The sequence below is a fragment of the Oncorhynchus keta genome, chromosome 30 (assembly GCF_023373465.1).
Source record: "Oncorhynchus keta strain PuntledgeMale-10-30-2019 chromosome 30, Oket_V2, whole genome shotgun sequence".
Taxonomy (NCBI): domain Eukaryota; kingdom Metazoa; phylum Chordata; class Actinopteri; order Salmoniformes; family Salmonidae; genus Oncorhynchus; species Oncorhynchus keta.
The window spans coordinates 26303908-26326556 of NC_068450.1; the positions used below are offsets into that span (position 1 = coordinate 26303908).

Sequence of the window (22649 nt, forward strand, 5' to 3'; positions counted from 1 at the left end):
GAGAGATCCTTGATGAAGACATGCTCCCGAGCGCTCAGGACCTCAGACTGTGGCGAAGGTTCACCTTCCAACAGGACAACAACCCTAAGCACACAGCCAAGATAACGCAGGAGTGGCTTTGGGACAAGTCTATGTATGTCCTTGAGTGGCCTAGCCAGAGCCCGGACTTGAACCCGTTCGAACATCTCTGGAGACCTGAAAAAAGCTGTGCAGCAACGCTCCTCATCCAACCTGATCAAGCTTGAGAGGATCTGCAGAGAAGAATGGGAGAAACTCCCCAAATACAGGTGTGCCAAGCTTGTAGCTTCATACCCAAGAAGATTCGAGGCTGTAATCACTGCCAAAGGTGCGTCAACAAAGTACTGAGTGAAGGGTCTGAATACTTGGGGTATTTCAGTTTTTAGCAACAAAAAAACTACCTGTTTTTGCTGTGTCATTATGGGGTATTGTGTGTAGATGAAGGTAAAAAAAACTATAATACATTTTAGAGCCGTAACAAAATGTGGAAAAAGTAAAGGGGTCTGCCGTTGACTCTTCTCTATGACTCTTAGATACTGAGGAGTAACCATTAGGAGAGGTGAGAATGAACTTGCCGAGTGAGCCCTAAGCTGGTCACCCAGAAGAGACAAGAGAGAGCAAGAGAGGTGAAGGACAAAAAACTCTGGATTAGGCTCACTGACAGGGACCCATTCCAACAAGGTCTGGATTAGTAAAGAGAAGGATGATGAGGGAGGAAGTATGGATGGATGGAGAGTTCCTACTTACCATGACCTCTCCCCTGCAGGTGCATACATGTGAAGTCTATGAGGGGGAGATGGTTTGGGGATGGTGCTAAGGGAGGAGGGAGAGAGAGATGGCAGAGAACACCGCGTGAGCTGACGTTTCAGGCAACCAGCTTGAGCAAGCATTCTAAGGTGCTTTCATACCTAGCTAGCACAATACATAATCACTTGCATCCATGTTTACTTGGATATGCATTTTGGGTGGTCTCCACTGACTTTTTATTTTTCATTTTTATTTAACTAGGCAAGTCAGTTATTCTTATTTTCAATGATGGCCTAGGAACAGTGGGTTAACTGCCTTGTTCAGGGGCAGAACGACAGATTTTTACCATGTCAGCTCGGGGATTCGATCTAGCAACCTTCCGGTTACTGGCCGAATGCTCTAACCACTGGGCTACCTGCCTCCCCCACTTCACTCCATCACTATCCTAACTGTCCCTTAGGGAACATTGTGTATTAAACACACAACAACCATGGTGAGAAAGTTACCTTCCCACTGGCTGTGGGGGAAGATGCGGTGGAGGTGGTGGGAGCTGGGGCAGTTGGCGTCTGTGTTGGCATTCTGGTCACACTCACACACAGAGACCTGGATGGAGAGACAGGGTTAAACAGTGTACAGTAGACCCTAGTCGTGAAGAAGGCATTGACATAAACACTTACACAGGCGATGAGATCAGCGTGGTCCATCTTCTCACAGGCTTGGTTTTCTTGCCTACAACAAGAGAGAGACACATGAATAATGGTCCATTTGAACTACAGAAAGGCACGTATGATGGTTGACCTCATTGGTGATGCAAATGTTTTAATTTGTTACTGTGGCCATTTTTGCCATTGACTATTGAACTCAATGCCTTATGCACAATGTATTAGAGTGACAATAACCGAGGACTACCGTCATGGACAGGCGTGTGTGTCTGTATGCTTGCTTTATGTTGAGTGGAGGTAGGATCACGCTGTATCCAACTGCTTAGAATAGACATAGTGACGAGTCAAGTGTCCTCCACTCCGCAGCACAAGACAGACAACATGACAGTCTCATGTCTCGGTCTATTTACAGTAGAACGTCTCCCTCCAGTCTATTTACAGCGGATGGCTCACATCACATCAGTCTTTTCAAAACCATCTTAGGGCTGTTTGTGTTCTACATAATAACTAAACAAAACACTCATACAAATCCCCAAAATCCAGATTAGCATACAATTTGTTTGATTGAATGCCAGCCATCAGCCTTCTCTGGGAAGGCAGGAAGTAAAGTAGACAGCAAAGCCTTAGTGTTTTAAGCCGTTGAGGTAATTGTGGATTTTAGCAATACAATTAAATGCTTCAAAGCCAACCTGGCCGTGTTGATATTGTTCTCTGTGTCTACGAGAGCCTCTGCGTGGTCCAGGTTCAATACAGAACTCTCCTCCAGGGCACCGTTATGGGAGTCACAATCCTGGGAGAAAACAAAAACAATGTCTCGAGAAATAGACTTCATTACACACACACACACACACACACACACACACACACACACACACACACGCTCTCTGTCAAACAGAGGCACCATTAACAGCAAACTGTGAGGTTATATTGATGAGATGCTATAGCTTGAATTCCTGGAATGTGGCCTCCTTTCCTTTCTATTAAGTGGGTGAAGATGGCCCTGTATGTATACATGTATAGAGAGGGGAGGAGTGTGTGGTCTGAACAGGTGTTGTGGTTATTCTTTGGGGGGGGGGGGCAGGCAGACTATTTAAAGAGGGTGACCCAATTCATGGAGAGAGTCCCACCTCTGGGCTGAGGGGCTGTGGAGCCCAGCCAGCTGCCATCTCTGTGGTGGTGGAGGAGAGAGGGAGAAGTTGGGTAGACATCAGCATAAACGAGCTGCCATTTTATCTAGGCCTCTATCCAAGGACAGTAGCCAGGAGAGCTAAAATGGTGCCCAGGAACACTGATGGACCAATGACTGCCATTTCAGAAGACGACAAGTCATCTACAAAGATGTCTTCAGATGTCTCCCCCCAAATCCAGGACATCATCTTATGTTATACAGGTGAAATCTGATTCTGTGTAGGATATCTAAAGTGCATCGAATTGGCAGTTATATAGTGTGTGTGATGGTGATTGTCAGGCAGGACTGGCTGTGCTTGGCAAGAACAGAACAGTATATGTATCTGACAAACCTCATCTCCCAGCACCCCAGTCCTCCCAGGAGAATTACATATTTGTTATGGGCTACACAAAAGGCCATGCTGATAGCAACAAGCATCAACCTTGTAATGAATTGATAGCGACAGGGCTCAGTATGGTAAACATTCAATATTCTGCTGACAGCCAGAGCATGTGGAGTTGTTTGTCTGCGGTGTGTGTGTTTGAGTGACTGACTCCACAGTATGACTAACCTGTTGGGCCTCAGGGCTGCACTCTGTCTCTGGGGCTGACAGGGGACTGCTTGTGGGGCCCTCCTCACTCTCACACAGGCCCTCTTCACCATGGCCCTCGCATGGCCTCTCACTGGGGCCCGCCCTGTGGGAACCAAAGTCATTAGCCATAATAAGCCCCATGGAGCAACAATCAGCATTGCTGGCTGTCAGCTGTGGTAACACAACCTTTCTGGAGGTGCCTACCACCCAGTTCTGTCCAGAATGTACAGTATGGGTGAACAGGGTGACAGAGGAATGCATGTTAGAGTGAATGGCCTAAGTGTGCATGCTTTGATGCATGTCATTCTGTACGTGTCAAAATAGTTGCATCATGTATGTTGACATTTTATTTATTTAACTAGGCAAGTCAGTTAAGAACAAATTCTTATTTACAATAACTGCCTACCCTGGCCAAACCCGGATGAGCCAATTGTGCGCCGCCCCTATGGGACTCCTAATCATGGCCGGATGTGATACAGCCTGGATTCGTACCAGGGACTTTTGTGACGTCTCATGCACTGAGATGCAGTGCCTTAAACCGCTGACCCACTCGGGAGCCCAATGTGCATTTGTATGTGTGTGAAGTGCAATATATTGTGAGTAAGTGTAAGTGTGTGTGTGTTCACTGCTCACACTTGGCTCTCATAGATCTCATTGTCGATAGAGCTCTTGAGGTAAAAGAAGTGCTGTCCCACTGCAGCATGGATGGTCCTCTTTATAATGCTGCAGAAACAACACAAGCCCAAAGTATTCACTTCTGTTGCCACAGTACTAACCCTCTGAATCCATCTAATTAGGAGCATGAGAAGCTGAGTTGAACCCTCCACGACCCATTTCCGGATCTCTGGCAGGTATAATAAAGTTAACCAGGGACAAGTCCTGTGATATATAATACAGCACTACATGAACTAAGTACCAAACTCCCTGCTCATTAAGCTGTACTGAACTCTGCTGTATTCCTGGCTTCAGAAGTGTGCATAGATGGATAAAGGGTTAGCTTTAGCATAGCCATCTACGAAGGGGCCAGTGGTTGGTCAAACCCAAGCAACCCCTGGCAAGAACCCAATCCAAGACTGCATAGAGTCCTGGTCACCATTTTGTGGTAGAGTTAAGCCCAATAGATAAGTATAGACATCATTGGCTGTGCCCAGCTCTGCAACAAACCCTTACCTGTTTTCAGAGAGGACATTTTGTTTACGTACAGTGCACTTGGAAAGTATTCAAACCCTTTTGTTACCTTACAGCCTAATTCAAAAATATATTATAGTTTTCCCCCCTCAATCTACACACAATACCCCATAATGACAAAGAAAAAAGCAGTTCTTTAGAAATGTTTGCAAAAGTTAAAGACAACCCATTAACCCATTAAAAAAGACAACCCATTAAATAAGACATAACCCATTTACAGAGTACATTTACAGAGTACATTTACAGAGTACAGAGTACTCGGTTGAAGCCCCTTTGGCAGTGATTACAGTCTTGAGTCTTCTTGGGTGTGAAGCTACAAGCTTGGCACACCTGTATTTGGGGGCGTTTCTCCCATTCTTCTCTACAGATCCTCTCAAGCCCTGTCAGGTTGGATGGGGAGCGTTGCTGCACGGCTATTTTCAGGTCTCTTCAGAGATGTTCGATCACGTTCAAGTCCGGGCTCTGGCTGGGCCACCTGCGTGTGCATGGTGTGAGTGCAGCTGTGCGTGACGTGAGTGTGCGTGTGGGTGTGAGTGACGTGAGTGTAGGTGTGCATGACGTGAGTGTGTGTGTGTAGCTGTGCGTTTAGCTGTGCGAGACGTGGGTGAGGTGAGTGTGCGTGACGCGAGTGTGGGTGTGCGTGATGTGGGTGCGTGACTTGAGTGTAGGTGTGGGTATGCGTGACGCGATTGGGCGTGTGGGTGTGGGTATGCGTGACGCGAATGTGCGTGACACGAGTGTGTAGTTGTGAGCGTGTGAGTAGTTGTGCGTGCCGTGATTGTGCGTGTGAGTGTGCGTGTGACGTGATTGTGCGTGTGGGTGTGCGTGACGTGGGTGTGCGTGTGACGTGGGTGTGCGTGTGGGTGTGCGTGTGGGTGTGCGTGACGTGATTGTGCGTGTGGGTGTGCGTGTGGGTGTGCGTGTGGGTGTGCGTGTGGGTGTGCGTGACGTGGGTGTGCGTGACGTGGGTGTGCGTGACGTGGGTGTGCGTGACGTGGGTGAGCGTGACGTGGGTGAGCGTGAGGTGGGTGAGCGTGAGGTGGGTGAGCGTGTGAGTGTTCATGTGCGTGACGTGGGTGTGCGTGTGGGTGTGGGTGTGCGTGTGGGTGTGCGTGTGGGTGTGGGTGACGTGATTGTGCGTGACGTGGGTGTGCGTGACGTGGGTGTGCGTGACGTGGGTGTGCGTGACGTGGGTGAGCGTGACGTGGGTGAGCGTGACGTGGGTGAGCGTGACGTGGGTGAGCGTAACGTGGGTGAGCGTAACGTGGGTGAGCGTGACGTGGGTGAGCGTGACGTGGGTGAGCGTGACGTGGGTGAGCGTGACGTGGGTGAGCGTGACGTGGGTGAGCGTGACGTGGGTGAGCGTGACGTGGGTGAGCGTGACGTGGGTGAGCGTGACGTGGGTGAGCGTGACGTGGGTGAGCGTGACGTGGGTGAGCGTGACGTGGGTGAGCGTGACGTGGGTGAGCGTGTGAGTGTTCATGTGCTCCAGTGGAAACTGCAGTGAAGTAACCCACAGGTTACGGATTTATTTCACCTGGGTCCAACTCCACTGAGGGAGGGAAGTACATCCAGAGGACCAGGTATCAAGGCAGTTATCACACCTCTGTGGAGCGCTGCATGAGAGCGCTGCATGAGAGCGATGCATGAGAGCGATGCATGTCCTTTCCTTATGTCATTCATTTCACTCTCAATCGCCACTCCCAGAAGCACCAAGGATGGGCAGAGGGCAGGAAGGACGTGCGGACAGGACGTGCGGGCGGGTGGTCAGAGGCCTTTTTACTGTACATAGCAACCCCTTCCTGATGCCACACAAATACGGGGTCCATTCCAATGATGTGGGTAAATGTCAAACAGTACACCGCCTGCCTCTCTGCTCATCAGGCAGTGTTGGGGCAGCTGACAGGAAGAAGGGGCTGGGTTGATTCAGCAGTATGTGCCCTCCGGCTCATAAACAAAGTGTTGCATGCCAGGAATATGTGCTTGCATAACATCCGCCACTGTTAGCGCCAGTGTCGGGTTGAGCCGGAGTTTCCCTTTTGGGGGGGCAACGAAAGGGGCACCCCAGGGGAAAAGACTAAAGTTTGATATTGACAGGGTGGGTCACCTCCTCAAGCATGCCATGCAGAAAAACGGGCACAAAGGTTAACAGTAGAATGGTGTTACTATCCTAGCCTGACCTATCCTAGCCTGACCTATCCTAGCCTGACCTATCCTTAGGCTAGATCTGTGAAACCACTGACAGTGGAGACTCTGACCCACCACAGAATATTAAAGGGGTTCACCATCTCCATTATCACTTTTCACAGCCAACAGGACCTCCATATGTCAATAGGATTCAGTGCTCTTTCTCTAGTGTTGAAAATATAACCCCTTGGCTCTCACTTCAGTCTCTGCCCAGCTGCTCAAATATATTCAATAACACCTTAATTATTAACACAAGAGTCACCTGTCACACCCCCCTTTTGTTTACTGAGAAAAAAGCCGCACTCTGATTCCACACTGACTGTGCAGTAAGAGAGGCATAAACACTGAAGCCACAAGCTGTCAGAGACAGACACTCAGTCGCCCACCACTGCACCTCCCCTTCTGACACGTTACGTACAAATTTCAGCACACCTAGACAATGATGCCTTCAGTTGGACTTTGGCCAGCGAAGCAGCCAGTATGGCTCAAGAGAGAAAATAGTTGAGTATTGGTCTACTGAGTTCAGATGACATAACCAGCACCATTCCATCTCTCTGAATCCCAAGGTAGACCTTATTTTGCAGTCCGCAATGAGAGCGCTGTTGGACAGGGCCAGACACAGGCCAGAGCGCACAGCACTGAGAGATCTGTTAGTGCATCTCCCACTCTGAATCAGATGAGACTGCCTCTCATCAGTCCTGTTTCCCAGACTGTGGAGAAATCAGCATGTGTGACTAGATGGAACACAGGCCAAGGTTTTTGGAGTCAAAGACACAAAGCTTTACTAGCTTTAGAAAGGCCTGGAGCGCCTCATGCATTTGGCTAACGTAATGAGGTGAAATAAGCTCGCCAGCTTTGTCAAAGTGATTTGGGTAAGGAGGACGACTGCCATATCGTCGGCCACATAGCTCTTTGACAAAGTAGATTGCTGACCTCCTGATCACAGGGAAAAGGGCTCCAAATGGTAGGTCAGAACAATCTTCTTCCAAAATACAGGTAGCCTAGGCTTTGACTCTTAAACTCTTCCAGGAGCCAAATGCTAAAACAGTGATGTATGGCAGCAGGTACTTCAAGAAAAGCACCCCCCCACACACACACACACTCTCCCAGACTTGACCCTTCAGCTCGTAAACACCTCTTTTCCTTATGAAAACTAAACACGTCTGTCAATCAGACCTGCAACCTTGCTGTGGGGGTAGTAGTGGAGGTGTAGAATTAGTCCTCTGATTAACAAGTTCATCATTAACTACCGGTGCAAGACCTTTGACATCATGGGGCTGTATTAATCTATCATACACTACAAATCTCAAAACTGTATGTGACAATACACACACGCTGTCACAATCCTCCCTCTCATCCTTCCCACCGGGACTTTACCTGTGCAGCAGAATTTCACACGCCATTTTCACTGGTTCTTGGTTCGGCTTGGTTAGTCGAGTAGTTTTTTGTGGGTTATCTGGACTGAGCCTTTATTGGTGATAAATTCTGTATGAGCAACTCAAAGAGCAAACCCTGACTACCTGGATACATATTGTGGAGCTTGTCCTTGACTGGCTGCGTAGTGTTGGGCTCAGCTGCAGTAAACAATCCAAAACCCTGCTCAAATACAGGGCTGCCTGACACAACCAGGGAACCTGACCCGCTGGCCAATTACCTGGCCTGAGGGGGGCGGGGTTCCCCAACCGACACCCAGTAAACACAATACAACACAGCAGCCCCCCAATCACTAAACACACACAAGGACACCCATCACCCTGGCTTTTATATAACGTGCACATCACCCATGTCCGCTTGGCACCCATATCCTACTTAATCATATCCCACTGGCAGGGCTGGCCCACTTATAGCTTCTGACTGGAGCTCAGCTAGGGGGACAGGATGGCCACACCCAGGCTCTCTTTAGCAATTACCTCATCTGTTTGTCTCGGGAGTGATAAGGAACAAACACACAGAGATACACTCTCCATACATCCTGAGCCAGGTCACCGGCCCGCCTGAACTAACCATGATGGAATCAGTTCAGAGAGTTCAATGTGTTCTGACAATGCTTCATCATTTTCCACTTGCAGCAAAAGGGTCAGGTTTGTTGTTGTTAACATATGTTATATTTGTTATGTAGGTCGTGTGGATACTATATTCCAAGCCAGGTAGTGCATATCAGAGCCATATATTCTAAACATACGGCTCTGATGCCTATAGCCTGGACATAATCAGGTAGTGAGACAAGGTAAGCTGGGAAACGACGGTAGTAGGAAGTAACTAAGAGGTGAAGGGGGTGGGATGTACCTGGACATGACGCCCGCAGAGGAACAGTAGTGGACATAAATGATCAGCTACTTAAAAAAACCCAGGAGCAGACCAACACCAGGAGTGGGTATATGGAATACATTCAGTAGGAGGAACTTGTTTTGATGGGCCCAGGCCACGAGTGGAGCAGGAGCCACCTTTGGGGTGCTGCTAACCATGTAAACACCTCTCAATGAGTCTACGATGAGTTACTCATCCGTCCTCATGAAAGAGATAGCAAGTGCTCTGTTGACACAAATAAGAGCGGCAGGTTTCTGTGGCATGCAGTGACCTCGGAGGCCTCATAAATAATGTCCACAGGGTCCTCAGGACAGGTCTGGCTGGAGAAAGTAGACCATGAGGAGGAGTTTGGCCCAGGGGCTGTTGATCCTCTGGCTTGGTCACTGTCCAAGTCTCAAATGACACTATTATGGGCCCTGGTCAAAAGTGGTGGACAATGTAGGTAATAGGGTGCCATTTCAGATGCAACCACTGGCTTTACAAGCGAGTGGTGTTGGTGTCGTGAAGGAAGGTACACAGGCAGGCACTGAGTTGGAGAGGTGGACAGGGTGAGGGAAGAGGGAGTTCTGTGACCCTACCACCTCACGCAGACAGTCACTATGGTGCAAACAGCTGTTCCCACATTCCCCTGTCTCGCACCTCAGCCAACAGCATGTCTCAAGAACGCTGTTCCTCATCAGAGTTTATTTCTGTGCCCCATAAAAAAAATGGAACGGGGAACGGATAGTGGACGGTCCAATGGGCTTATATTTAGATTTGATGGGAGCTGTCGCTGAGATGTCAGGGCACAATGGGGACAAGCTTAATGTCTGTCAGGGCTCGGCACAAACAAGTCAGCAAAGCCTGCAGTTTTTCCCTCCATGACTGAACGACATCGGACATGATCGGTCAAGTTTTACTGTTGATCCATGACCACCATCATAAGCAAAACTTGCCTATCAAGACATTTCAGACAACATTCTTCTTGTTGAGGATGGTGGTCAATTGTCTTGAATAAAAATATGAAAAATTTGGTTACGACTATGTAATTGGACATTAATTTAAAAAAAAGACATGACCACTTAATACCGCACAGACATTCCTTCAAAAGCAGAACTGTGACTGCAGAACAACCCCAGGCTTCACGACGATAGTTGAGGGATACTGTGAGCCACTAGTTCTGTTGGTTGCCTTTTCATCTCTATTAAAGCCTCCCGAGTGGCACAGTGGTCTAAGGCACTGCATTGCAGTGTTAGAGGCGTCACTTCAGACCCGGGTTTGATCCTGTATCACAACCGGCCGTAATCGGGAGTTTCATAGGGTGGCGCACAATTGGCCCAGCGTCGTGCGGGTTGCAGGAGGGTTTGGCCGGGGGGACTTTACAAGTAGCCCGTCACTGTAAATAAGAATTTGTTCTTAACGGACTTGCCTAGTTAAATAATGAGGTAAAAAAATTGCAATGCTTGCCCCAACTCCACCATTCCATCTAGCGTCTTCAGAAGGTATTCACACCATGACTTTTCCTGCATTTTGTTGTGTTACAGTCTGAACTTCAAATTGATTACACTAGACACTGGGAGATTAATTCATCTTTCAGCAGCACAATTACCTAAAACACAAGGCCAAATATACACTGGAGTTGCTTACCAAGAAGACAGTGAAAGTTCCTGACTGCATTTATTGTAGCTGGGGATTTTAACAAAGCAAATTTGAGAACAAGGCTACCAAAATTCTATCAGCTTATTGATTGCACGACAAGTAGGATTAATACTCTCGACCACTGCTACTCTAACTTCCGCGATGCATACAAAGCCCTCCCCCCCTTCGGAAAAGCCAACCAAGATGCCATCTTGCTCATTCTGTCTTAAAAAGGCAGAAACTCAAAATGGATGTACCAGTGACGAGAACCATTCAACGCTGATCTGACCAATCGGAAGCCACGCCATTTGGAGATGTTGTACCCACTGTGACTATTAAAACCTACCCTAACCAGAAACCGGATGGATGGCAGAATTCGAGCAAAACTGAAAGCGCGATCCACCGCATTTAACCATGGAAAGAGGTCTGGAAATATGGCTAAATATAAACAGTGTAGTTATTCCCTCGACAAGGCAATCAAACAAGCCAAATGCCAGTCCAGGGACAAGGTGGAGTAGCAATTCAACGGCCCAGACACGAGACGTATGTGGCAGGGTCTACAGGAAATCACGGACTCTGTCGTCACTTTAATAACTACCTACATGTACATACTACCTCAAATAACCGGTGCCCCTGCACATTGACTATCGGTGCCCCCCTATATATAGTCTTGCTATTGTCATTTCACTGCTGCTCTTCAATTACTTGTTGCTTTTATCTCGTTTTTGTTTTAACTGCATTGTTGGTTAGGGGCTCGTAAGTAAGCATTTCACAGTAGGGTCTAAACCTGTTGTATTTCGGCCCATGTGACTAATACAATTTGATTTGATTAATATAAATTAACTGGCCTGTCATTCCAGACCAGCCTGACATTTAGCTGCTGTATGGTGGCCCTGTGGTGGAGCTCTCAACAGCCCTGTTGGCGCTTCGCTCAGATCAAAGTCGGTGCAGGTGCACTGGAACTAAACAGAGAGAGGAGATCAGCACAAATACTTCCAGGGAAGAGGAATTTCTCTCAGAACTAGACGTCAGGACTTTTGAAAGGAGACACACTCATCCATTTAGCACTGTGGAAACTTGAGATCACAGCAGCTTTGACCTGGCAGAGACGCTGCTACCCCGGTTCTGGGAAAAGTCTGTTGTTTGGACTAGCACTATAATGCTCCATGCATTGAATGAGAAAAACGTGATAATGATCTAAGTCACTACTTTTCTCAGTGTATTGAAGCTTGGGGTCAGGAGCCCATGTGGGGTCACATGATTGAAAAATGGGATCACGATTCCAATTATGTAAGACTGCATCATGTGGGAGCTGAGCTGACCCTATAACATTATGCTTTAAGAGCTCTTTATGGCTTCCCCCACCAGATTCAAGAACATAGCTGTGGTGAAGCAGGCAGCTGGACTGGAATGTGACACCACGCTCATATACAGCCTGAACATGTCCACACACACACACACTGAAACATGAGGTGGGTGCATGTATACCAGGGAGGCTACAAGAGTACACGGAGGGGTCTATGTGTTTATACAGTGTAGATGTGTACAGATGAATCATAAGAGTTAGAGACACTTTTCTATTCTCAGTGTATTTATGGTCTAATTGTCCATGTCCTTTGTCTACGCTTGATATGTTTGTAATATATACACAAAGCCAAGTCATTATTTATCTGATCTTACCTTGAAGGGGGGGTGACCTGGGTGTTACTGTGTTGGGGGGATTCAGAGGCGGAAGGGGGGCCATCCTCGCTATCTTGGGGCAGCTCCTCAAACGCCTCTAATTTGTCATCGTCCAGAAGTTCTGTGATCTGCAGGAGAGAGAAGGGTAGGAGGACATTTTAGACAGAGGCACTCCAACAGATGGCATCTTATTGAAGTAGGTGAGAAGGTTTAAGTATCATCATACATAACACCTCTGACGGAGCTGTACCACAACAAACTTTCAGCCAGACATTATGCAACATTATGTAGGTTACAGGGGGCTGGGAAATATGGCCAAAATATAATTTCACAATATTTTTCTCATTTCTGATGGCAGTGTTTTCCACTAGTGCTGGCTGTTGGCTATACAGCTGACTACAGCATAATGTTCAGCCAAGTACTTCCCCACTTAAATTAACTAAAGTCAGCCGAACCCTCTCCAGGTAGAATGAATGATATGTATGTTCTAGTGATCTATTGATAGGACAAAGTGAGCAGTGACAGGGAAACCCTGCTGGTTTGACAGTCTGCTGTCGGTGCCGACTCTCGGTACCTCGGGTGTGTGCGCTGTGGTTGCAGTCTAATTTCTACACGGCGGGAGAGAGCATGAATTTGCTTCCACCATTCAGAATGTTTTATACTCAACCAAAATAAGACTAATCTACTTTTATTTAGCGGTATCAGAAAATTGTTAGACGGTATTGTAAAAATCCATACTGGTACCTGCCCCATTATTGACCTTCTAATGAATCAATAAGCAATTTGCACCACTATCAACAAATAACATACATATAGACAAGCTGTAAACAAAGCATTTCCCATACAGGACCGGTCATGTGGGCTCCAATGTTTTCTGTGTACAGTTCACAACATAGAACGACTAGAAACACAAAGCGAACATCTGTTACCAATTAGTGATTGCTGCTGTACATTTTCAGCCAGGCTTGGCTGTTCCTTAAATAGGTCCTAACTGACTCGGTGAGGTTGACATCCCTTGAAATGTACCTAGATAATGACACTGCAGTCGGTGCAGTGAGTGTAGAGCCTACTGCTAATATGGGCAGTACATTATATAGTATCTTTATGGAACATATTGTACAATAGATCATACCACTCACCACCTTAGGGCATGGAACAATTTACAGCTATATTTAATCTCATTGCAAGGAGAGAGACTTGAATAGGAATTACTAATAGATATTCTGTCTTTGCATCTATGTCTGTGTTTACACAGACAGTAAAATTCAGATATTTTGCCAATAATTGGTATTTTGACCAATCAAATTAAAGGGCAAGGCCTGGCCAGACTGATCCGTGGAGAATTGATACATTCTGGTCCGTGGTCTGTGTGGCGTTTTAAATGCTTGAATGTGTGGGTAAATTGGCTAAACAAATTGTTACATATCCATCAGCCCATCAAAAGTTCAACTCATCAGAACTTTTGGTGCCTTCAAGACAACTGGTAACTCGGAGGGGAAAAAAACCAGTGATCTTCAGGTCAGAAAGTCTGAGGTCTAGAAAGATGTCTGCGTTTCTGACATGGAAAGCTGGATGACTGTTCAAAAATAATTGACCCTGTCGGAGTTAGTCCCCCCCCCCCACCGAGTTGCCAGTTGTTTTGAACGCAGTATTTTTGTCTGTGAAAGTGGATGAACATTTTATGGATATGGTCACGTCATCCCTGATGACCGTCAACATTCCACTCCCATTGACAAACTATTGGAAATTAAAATATTGATAAAAATCAATGGTCCTCGCCCTTAAATCAGCTGATACTGTTACATAATATGAACGCATTACTTCCTCCTTACTCATTTAGCAGATAGATGACGCCACTGACTTCCCCATCACTTAATATTTTGGATGAAAAATTACATGTCCATATTTTGAGAAAACAATCAACAGAAATTTAGCAAAATTAAGAATTTATACATTTGATTTTGACGGGAAATTGTTTTAGGTCATTCTCAATGTATAATTCTCAGTGTCCACACCGGGCAGTTTATGAACTGCATTCCCCCAATGACAGGGAATGTTGAATGGTCTCTCTGTAGTGGGCATTTCCAGCTGTCAGTGCCATCAGGACCTGGTGTTGTAAAATGTGAAGGTTACTTTGACTCCCCATCCATCCACTAGAGACCTTTTTAGGTGTTTGAGCTCTTTCTCTATTAAGATCTCTTTTGTTGTCTCCCCCGTCAGCATATTTAAATGCGCAATGTTCTGGTCTTTGTTGAGGTGGATAAACGGGTTTAATCAGGTGGAACAGTGAGAATTCTCGCCCCTCTGGGCCCGGTTTGTTTTTCTGCTGCTTCACTACAGCCAGCGGCTAGACACCGCTGCCATGAAAACACAAGCATGAGTCATAACCATCTGCATACACGATGAGGGAGAAGGAACCTGAAATCCAATCAGAGGTGTCAGATAGCTGTTACCTTGGCAATGCAGCTGTGACACGGCAGCAGATCACAGTTGGCACGGAGGTAGGGAGGGGGAGAGATGTCGAGACACAGAGTATGGTTTCTGAGATATCTCAGAATAGTAGGGGAATGCTCTGTCTTTTAGACTGCAGTCAACCAATTATTGGCAAAATATCAGAATTGTACCGCCTTTGTAAACACAGCCACAGATGCAAACTGAATATCTATTAGTCACTCCCAATCTCAGTTAGACAGACTCAGTGGGGTAACCTCTCTCCTTGCAATGAGATTAAACATGGTGCGTGGAACAATTTGTAGCTAAGGTGGTAAATGGTGTGATCTATAGTATCTTTAGATCTTTATGGAACATCTTGTACAATGTAATGTACCTCGTTACAAACTTCACCCTCTTGCCCATTTCAGCAAACCGGCAGTACCTGCTCTATATAAGCAAGGTAAAGCTGAAGTTGCCAACGAATTGGCCAATGCACCCTGTGTTGCGCTTATTACCAATGGATGGACCTCCAGGGCTACAGAGAGCTACTTTACAGTGACAGTCATATCACATTACCCCGGACTGGGAAATGACACACCCCTTTACAGTGCCTTCAGAAAGTACTCACACCCCTCGACTTTTTCCACATTTAATTATGTTACAAAGTGGGATTCAATTAATTTTTATTGTCAACAATCTACACATCTATACTCATGCAAGAAACAAAAAGGTATCTGTACCAAATATTAAGTTCGGCTTTTCTGATGAATCAAATACTTATATCATGCAATAAAATGCAAATGAATTACTTAAAAATCATACGTGATTTTCTGGATTTTTGTTTTAGATTCTGTCTCTCACAGTTGAAGTGTACCTATGATAAAAATTACAGACCTCTACATGCTTTGTAAGTAGGAAAACCTGCAACATCGGCAGTGTATCAAATACTTGTTCTCCCCACTGTATATGGAATTAGGAATACCAACACCTTGGATTTTCATAAACAAAAAAGTAACTGTTGGCATTTCATTTTCATGCTGTACCGAAATATCACCCAAAACCACAATACATACCGAACAGTGGGTTTGGTGAACCATTACACCCCTAGTTTCTGACTAGTGAACGTGATAGCCAATATCCCAGACTGTCACCACGAGTCCAAGTCAAACACAGTGAACCAGCCACAAGCTGACTCTGTATCCCACACCATCAGAGAAACAGAATAGGCCCTCAGAGTCAGTGGAAAGTTCCAGACCCAACATGCTAGCTAATGGATGACGTTTCAGATAGAGGGCTCAGTGTGGGTCAGTGGTCAGAGACAAGAATGTGAGGAACTAAAGAGGGCATAACCTTGATTTCTCTGTGTGTGTGAGTATGTGTGTCAGGGTTTCCATTAACCGGCAATTGACGGATTTTGCCCCCCTAAAAATTATGAAAAGCAAATAAATCAAAAACTGTTGGCGGCCAAAATTACCGGGAAAAAAAAAATCCCATTGATAAATAATACTTTTTATTCATTGATGGAATGGTTCATTTGACAATTTAGTGGAATTAAATTGGCCTGTGTGTATTTTCATTGGTCATCATGCATCTTTTTTTTCACAACACAACTATCATGCGCACACAGCATATAGAGCCTATTTTGAGCTGGACTTCTCCTGCAGCTCCTCAGCTGTTGCTGCTGGAGTAAAACATGCTTTTATACATGCATTTCCATTTACTTCCCTATTGGACCCAGCACTATGCCATTTCTCTCCTGTTCTATTAGTTTTCAAATATACGTTTTTTTCCATTTGTCCAGAAGCCAAAGGCCATGTAATATTAGCAACCCATCCTAGTTGTTGCATCTTTAAATTCCCTCTAAGTTTCTAACATTCTCATCTCTGTCGCATATGGAACCTCTATCAGGTGCGATGTTTTGAATGGTGTTCTCTCACTAATTGCATTTTGGCAAATGTTTGAAAATGTGGTTTTACTGGCTGCTTCATCACGAGTTACACGTTCTTTTAAGATGTATTACCGTAACCTAAATGTGGTTTCGGTCATTCTGAGCACCGTGGGTAGATGCCCTAATGGGTTATGCACCCAATGCATATGGGTCCGTAAAATGTATCAAATTGCCAGTAAAGTAAAAATCTTCCCGGTCACGTTGTCTGGCACCACATTTTTCTAACGGAAACCCTGGTGTATGTGGCCTGCTTCAGGACATCACAGCTCTGACCACTGAAAGCTCAGCCTGATAAATAGAACATTCATGAGTGAGGCCATAAGGGCGTGTTGAGGAGGAGGAGTGCAGTCAGAGAGAGAGAGCTCATAAGAGAGTTGAGGAGGAGGAGTGCAGTCAGAGAGAGAGAGCTCATAAGGGAGTTGAGGAGGAGGAGTGCAGTCAGAGAGAGAGAGCTCATAAGGGAGTTGAGGAGGAGGAGTGCAGTCAGAGATCAGGAGCCAGGGCCTAAAATTAAAATGCCAGCCAGAGACATTTTACCAGCCACGTTGGCAGGTGGTCAGGGCTCCACAGTGCGAGCTTTTCATAATAATAATAATAATAATAATAATAATAATGAAGCATGACGACATTTATAGTAAAATAAATTCTGCAGTAGATGTTTTCAAAGTATTTATGCCGTTTTGTTTCATAGCAGGTAAATTAAAATCGCACAAAGAACTATGAATCCTATATAGCCTATTCCACCTTGCGCTGCAAGACTGCCTAGCTGGTGACAGACATAAAAGTTGGTCTAATTTACTTGAAACAAAAAAAGTCTACTGAAGTGAGATTTTGTCCTTATGTTTCTTGGCTATTTACATTGTTTTGTTCACAAGCTAGGTTTTCCTATGAGTTTCAACTGCTAGGGAAGTGAAGACAACGCCTCTACTTGTCAGACTCAATCTGAGGCACAAACATGACGAGTCGTGTTTATGTGGTAACCTCCCATCCTTAAAGGGGCAGGTGAACATGTTTGGCTCATCTGTGATTAAAAGACTCAGGTCATAAAATATACCACAATGTTTAAGAAACATTACAAAGCATGCTCATCGTTTTGTGGAGCTGGTAGATTATTAAATCCACTTGCCAGTGGCTGAAGGACCAAAAAGTGCATTTTATGCCCCCCAGAGAGCCCATATGGGAGTGTTGAGGAGGAGGGCCCTATCAAATCAAAGTTGATTTGTCATGTGCGGCAAATACAACAGGTGTAGTAGACCTTACAGTGAAATGTTTACTTACAGGCTTTAACCAATAGTGGAGGAAAAAAAGTGTGTGTGTGTGTGTGAGAAGAAATAAAACAGTAAAAAGACATTTGAAAATAAGAGTAGCAAGGCTATATACAGACACCGGTTAGTCAGGCTTATTGATGTGGGTATGGTTAAAGTGACTATACATATAAGATAAACAGAGGGTAGCAGCAGCGTAAGAGGGGTTGGGGGGGGCACACAATGCAAATAGTCCGGGTAACCATTTGGTTACCTGTTCAGGAGTCTTATGGCTTGGGGGTAAAAACTGTTGAGAAGCCTTTTTGTCCTAGACTTGGCACTCCGGTACCGCTTGCCATGCGGTAGTAGAGACAAGTTTATGACTGGGCTGGCTGGCTGGGGTCTGACAATTTTCAGGGCCTTCCTCTGACACCGCCTGGTGTAGAGGTCCTGGATGGTAGGCAGCTTTGCCCCAGTGATGTACTGGGCCGTAAGCACTACCCTATGAAGTGCCTTGCAGTCGGAGGCCGAGCAATTGCCGTACCAGGCAGTGATGCTCTCGATGTTTCAGCTGTAGAACCTTTTGAGGATCTCAGGACCCATGCCAAATCTTTTTATAGTTAGTTTCCTGAGGGGGAATCAACTGTCTTGGTGTGTTTGGACCATTCTAGTTTGTTGTTGTGGACTCAAAGGAACTTGAAGCTCTCAACCTGCTCCACTACAGCCCCGTCGATGAGAATGGGGATGTGCTCGGTACTCCTTTTCCTGTAGCACCACAAAGCATTTCAGAGTAGAAGTGCTAATCTAGGATCTGTACCTAATCTTATTCATTATAATCTAAAAGACAAAACTGATCCTAGATCAAATCAAACTCTGTCACATGCTCCAAATACAACAAGTGTAGACCGTGAAAATGCTACACTTGCCCCAACAGTGCAGTTTATGAAGATTTAAGAAAATATTGACCAAATAAACTAAAGTAAAAAATAAAAAGTAACAATCAAATAACAATATTGAGGCTATATACAGGGGGTAATTTGTACATGTAGGTAGGGCTGAAGGGACTATGCATAGATAAACAGCGAGTAGCAGCAGTGTACAAAACAAATGGAGGGGGGGGGGGTTTCAATGTAAATAGTTCAGCAGTCATTTGATTAATTGTTCAGCATTCTTATGGCTTGGGGGTAGAAGCTGTTAAAGGAGCCTTTTGGTCCTAGACTTGGCACTCCGGTATCACTTACCGTGTGGTAGCAGAGAAAACAGTCTATGACTTGGGTGACTGGAGTCTCTGAATTTTATGGGTTTTCCACTGACATTGCCAATTATATAGGTCCTGGATGACAGGAAGCTTGGCCCCAGTGATGTACTGGGCTGTACACACTACCCTCTGTAGTGCCTTACGGTCAGATGCCGAGCAGTTGCCATACCAGGCGGTGATGCAACCGGTCAGGATGCTCCAATGGTGCAGCTGTAGAACTTTGAGGATCTAGGGACAATTGCCAAATCTTTTCAGTCTCCCGAGGGGGAAAATGTTTTGTCGTGCCCTCTTCACGACTGTCTTGGTGTGTTTGGACCATGATAGTTTGTTGGTGATGTGGACACCAAGGAACTTGAAAAGCTCGACCCACTCCACTACAGCCCTGTTGATGTTAATGGGGGCATGTTTGGCCCACCTTTTCCTGTAGTCCACGACCAGCTCCTTTGTCTTGCTCACATTGAGGGAGAGGTTGCTGTCCTGGCACCACACTGCCAGTTCTCTGACCTCCTTCATATAGGCTGTCTCATTGTTGTCGGCCATGACTAGCCCAGGCAGGACTAGCCCAGGCAGGACTAGCTCAGTCCAGCCCCAAGGCTGAAATGCAGTGAAACTAAAGGCAGCACCTCCCACTCCAACCCATGGTCTCTGGCCAGACAGGATGGAATAAGCACTACTGTCTGCCTGTGCTGTGTGAGTTAGCCTGGCCTGGATAGACGGTCTTAATACTCCTTAAGGTCCATTAGGAAACTGATATGTCCCCGGAGACGGCCGCAGGTGTCAGTTCCACCGTTACATCACCATGGTTTTGTAAGCACAGCAGTTAAACATTTTCCTTCAGAGAACAGAGGGCCATTTCTGAACAGCCTAATCCTGGCTACTCAGTCACAATACAGGGGGGAGAAAGGAGAGTCACATGGAAGGACTTTGTTGCTTATCATTGTCAGCTTCCTGTGTAAGAGAGCGTCTGCCTCAAATGCAAATATGTTGCTGTTGCCGAGGATTAGATCAAGATTTAGCGGCACATATACAGTACCAGTCAAAAGCATTTTTTTGTTATTGTTTTCATGCCATTTTCTACATTGTAGAATAATAGCAAAGACATAAAAAAGAAACACATGGAATCATGTAGTAACCAAAAAAAAGAGTTGTTAAAGAAATATATTTTATATTCTTCAAAGTAGCCACCCTTTGCCTGGCGTTCTCTCAACCAGCTTCACCTGGAATGCTTTTTCAGTGTTGGGAGTTCCCACATATGCTGAGCACTTGTTGGCTGCTTTTCCTTCACTCTGTGGTCCAACTCATCCAAAACCATCTCAATTGGATTGAGGTCAGGTGATTGTGGAGGCCAGGTCATCTGATGCAACACTCCATCACTCTCCTCCTCAGTCAAATTGCCCTTACACAACCTGGAGTTATTGAAAAACAAAATGATAGGACCACTAAGCCCAAACCAGATGGGTTGGCATATCGCTGCAGAATGCTGTGGTAGCCATGCTGGTTAAGTGTGCCTTGAATTCAATTTTAAATTATTATTTTTTTAAATAAAAATCAATCACTGACAGTGTCACCAGCAAAGCACCCCGACACCATCACACCTTCATGCTTCACGGTGGGAACCGCACATGCAGAGATGATCCGTTCACCTACTCCACGTCTCAAAGACACGGCGGTTGAAACCAAAATAATCAAATTTGGACTCAGACTATCGTCCAGATTTCCATCGGTATAATGTCCACTGCTCGTGTTTCTTGGTCCAAGCAAGTCTCTTCTTCTTATTGGTGTCCTTTAGTAGTGGTTTCTTTGCAGCAATTCAACCACGAAGGCCTGACTTATGCAGTCTCCTCTGAATAGTTGATGTTGAGATGTGTCTTGTTACTCTGTGAAGCATTTATTTGGGCTGCAATTTCTGAGGCTGGTAACTCCAATGAACTTATCCCCTGCAGCAGAGGTAACTCTGGGTCTTCCTTTCCTGTGGCGGTCCTCATGAGAGCCAGTTTCACCACAGCACTTGATGGTTTTTGCGGCTGCACTTGAAGAAACTTTCAAAGTTCTTGACATTTTCAGAACTGACTGACCTTCATGTCTTAAAGACATGATGGACTGTCATTTCTATTTGCTCATTTGAGCTGTTCTTGCCATAATATGGACTTGGTCTTTTACCAAATAGGGCCGTCTCCTGTATACCACACCTACCTTGTCACAACACAACTGACTGGCTCAAACACATTAAGGAAAGAAATTCCACAAATGAACTTAAGACACACCTATTAATTGAAATGCATTCCAGGTGACTACCTCATGAAGCTGATTAAGAGTGTGCAAAGCTGTCAACAAAGCAAAAAGGAGGCTATTTTGAAGAACCTCAAATATAAGATATATTTTTTGATTTGTTTAACACTTTTTTTTGGTTACTACAGTCGTGGCCAAAAGTTTAGAGAATGACACAATATACATTTTCACAAAGTCTGCTGCCTCAGTTTGTATGATGGCAATTTGAATATACTCCAGAATGTTATGAAGAATGATCAGATCAACTGCAATTAATTGCAAAGTTCCTCTTTGCCATGCAAATGAACTGAATCCCCAAAAAACATTTCTACTGCATTTCAGCCCTGCCACAAAAAGACCAGCTGACATGTCAATGATTCTCTCGTTAATACAGGTGTGAATGTTGACGAGGACAAGGCTGGAGATCCCTCTGTCATGCTGATTGAGTTCAAATAACAGACTGGAAGCTTCAAAAGGAGGGTGGTGCTTGGAATCATTGTTCTTCCTCTGTCAACCATGGTTACCTGCAAGAAAACACGTGCCGTCATCATTGCTTTGCACAAAAAGTGCTTCACAGACAAGGATATTGCTGCCAGTAAGATTGCACCTAAATCAACCATTTATCGGATCATCAAGAACTTCAAGGACAGTGGTTAAATTGTGAAGAAGGCTTCAGGGCGTCCAAGAAAGTCCAGCAAGTGCCAGGACCGTCTCCCAAAGTTGATTCAGCTGTGGGATCGGGGCACCACCAGTACAGAGCTTGCTCAGGAATGGCAGCAGGCAGGTGCGAGTGCGTCGGCATGCACAGTGAGGCAAAGACTTTTGGAGGATGGCCTGGTGTCAAGAAGGGCAGCAAAGAAGCCACTTCTCTCCAGGAAAAACATCAGGGACAGACTGATATTCTGCAAAAAGGTACAGGGATTGGACTGTTGAGGACTGGGGTAAAGTCATTTTCTCTGATGAATCCCCTTTCCGATTGTTTGGGGCATCCGGAAAAAAGCTTGTCCGGAGAAGACAAGGTGAGCGCTACCATCAGTCCTGTGTCATGCCAACAGTAAAGCATCCTGAGACCATTCATGTGTGGGGTTGCTTCTCAGCCAAGGACTGGGCTCACTCACAATTTTTCCTAAGAACACAGCCATGAATAAAGAATGGTACCAACACATCCTCCGAATGCAACTTCTCCCAACCATCCAGGATCAGTTTGGTGACAATGCCTTTTCCAGCACAATGGAGCACTTTGCCATAAGGAAAAAAGTGATAACTAAGTGGCTCAGGGAACAAAACATCAATATTTTGGGTCCATGGTCAGGAAACTCCCCAGACCTTAAT

At 45.6% G+C, this 22649-nt stretch overlaps 1 protein-coding gene across 3 annotated transcripts in view; it reads right to left on the bottom strand.

Annotated features, from left to right (window-relative positions):
- LOC118363331 (protein FAM13B-like) overlaps nt 1–22649 on the bottom strand; it is a 64455-nt gene that overhangs the window by 15538 nt on the left and 26268 nt on the right. For 2 of the 3 annotated variants that reach the window (XM_035744066.2, XM_035744068.2), the window contains exons 7-12: nt 12167–12294; nt 3167–3290; nt 2117–2217; nt 1443–1494; nt 1272–1368; nt 766–831 (exon numbers count right to left, since the gene is read on the bottom strand). In XM_035744066.2, coding sequence (XP_035599959.1) covers nt 766–831; nt 1272–1368; nt 1443–1494; nt 2117–2217; nt 3167–3290; nt 12167–12294 — 568 coding nt within the window. The remainder of the gene's footprint in view (nt 1–765; nt 832–1271; nt 1369–1442; nt 1495–2116; nt 2218–3166; nt 3291–12166; nt 12295–22649) is intronic. The other variant, XM_035744067.2, reaches the window with a different exon arrangement.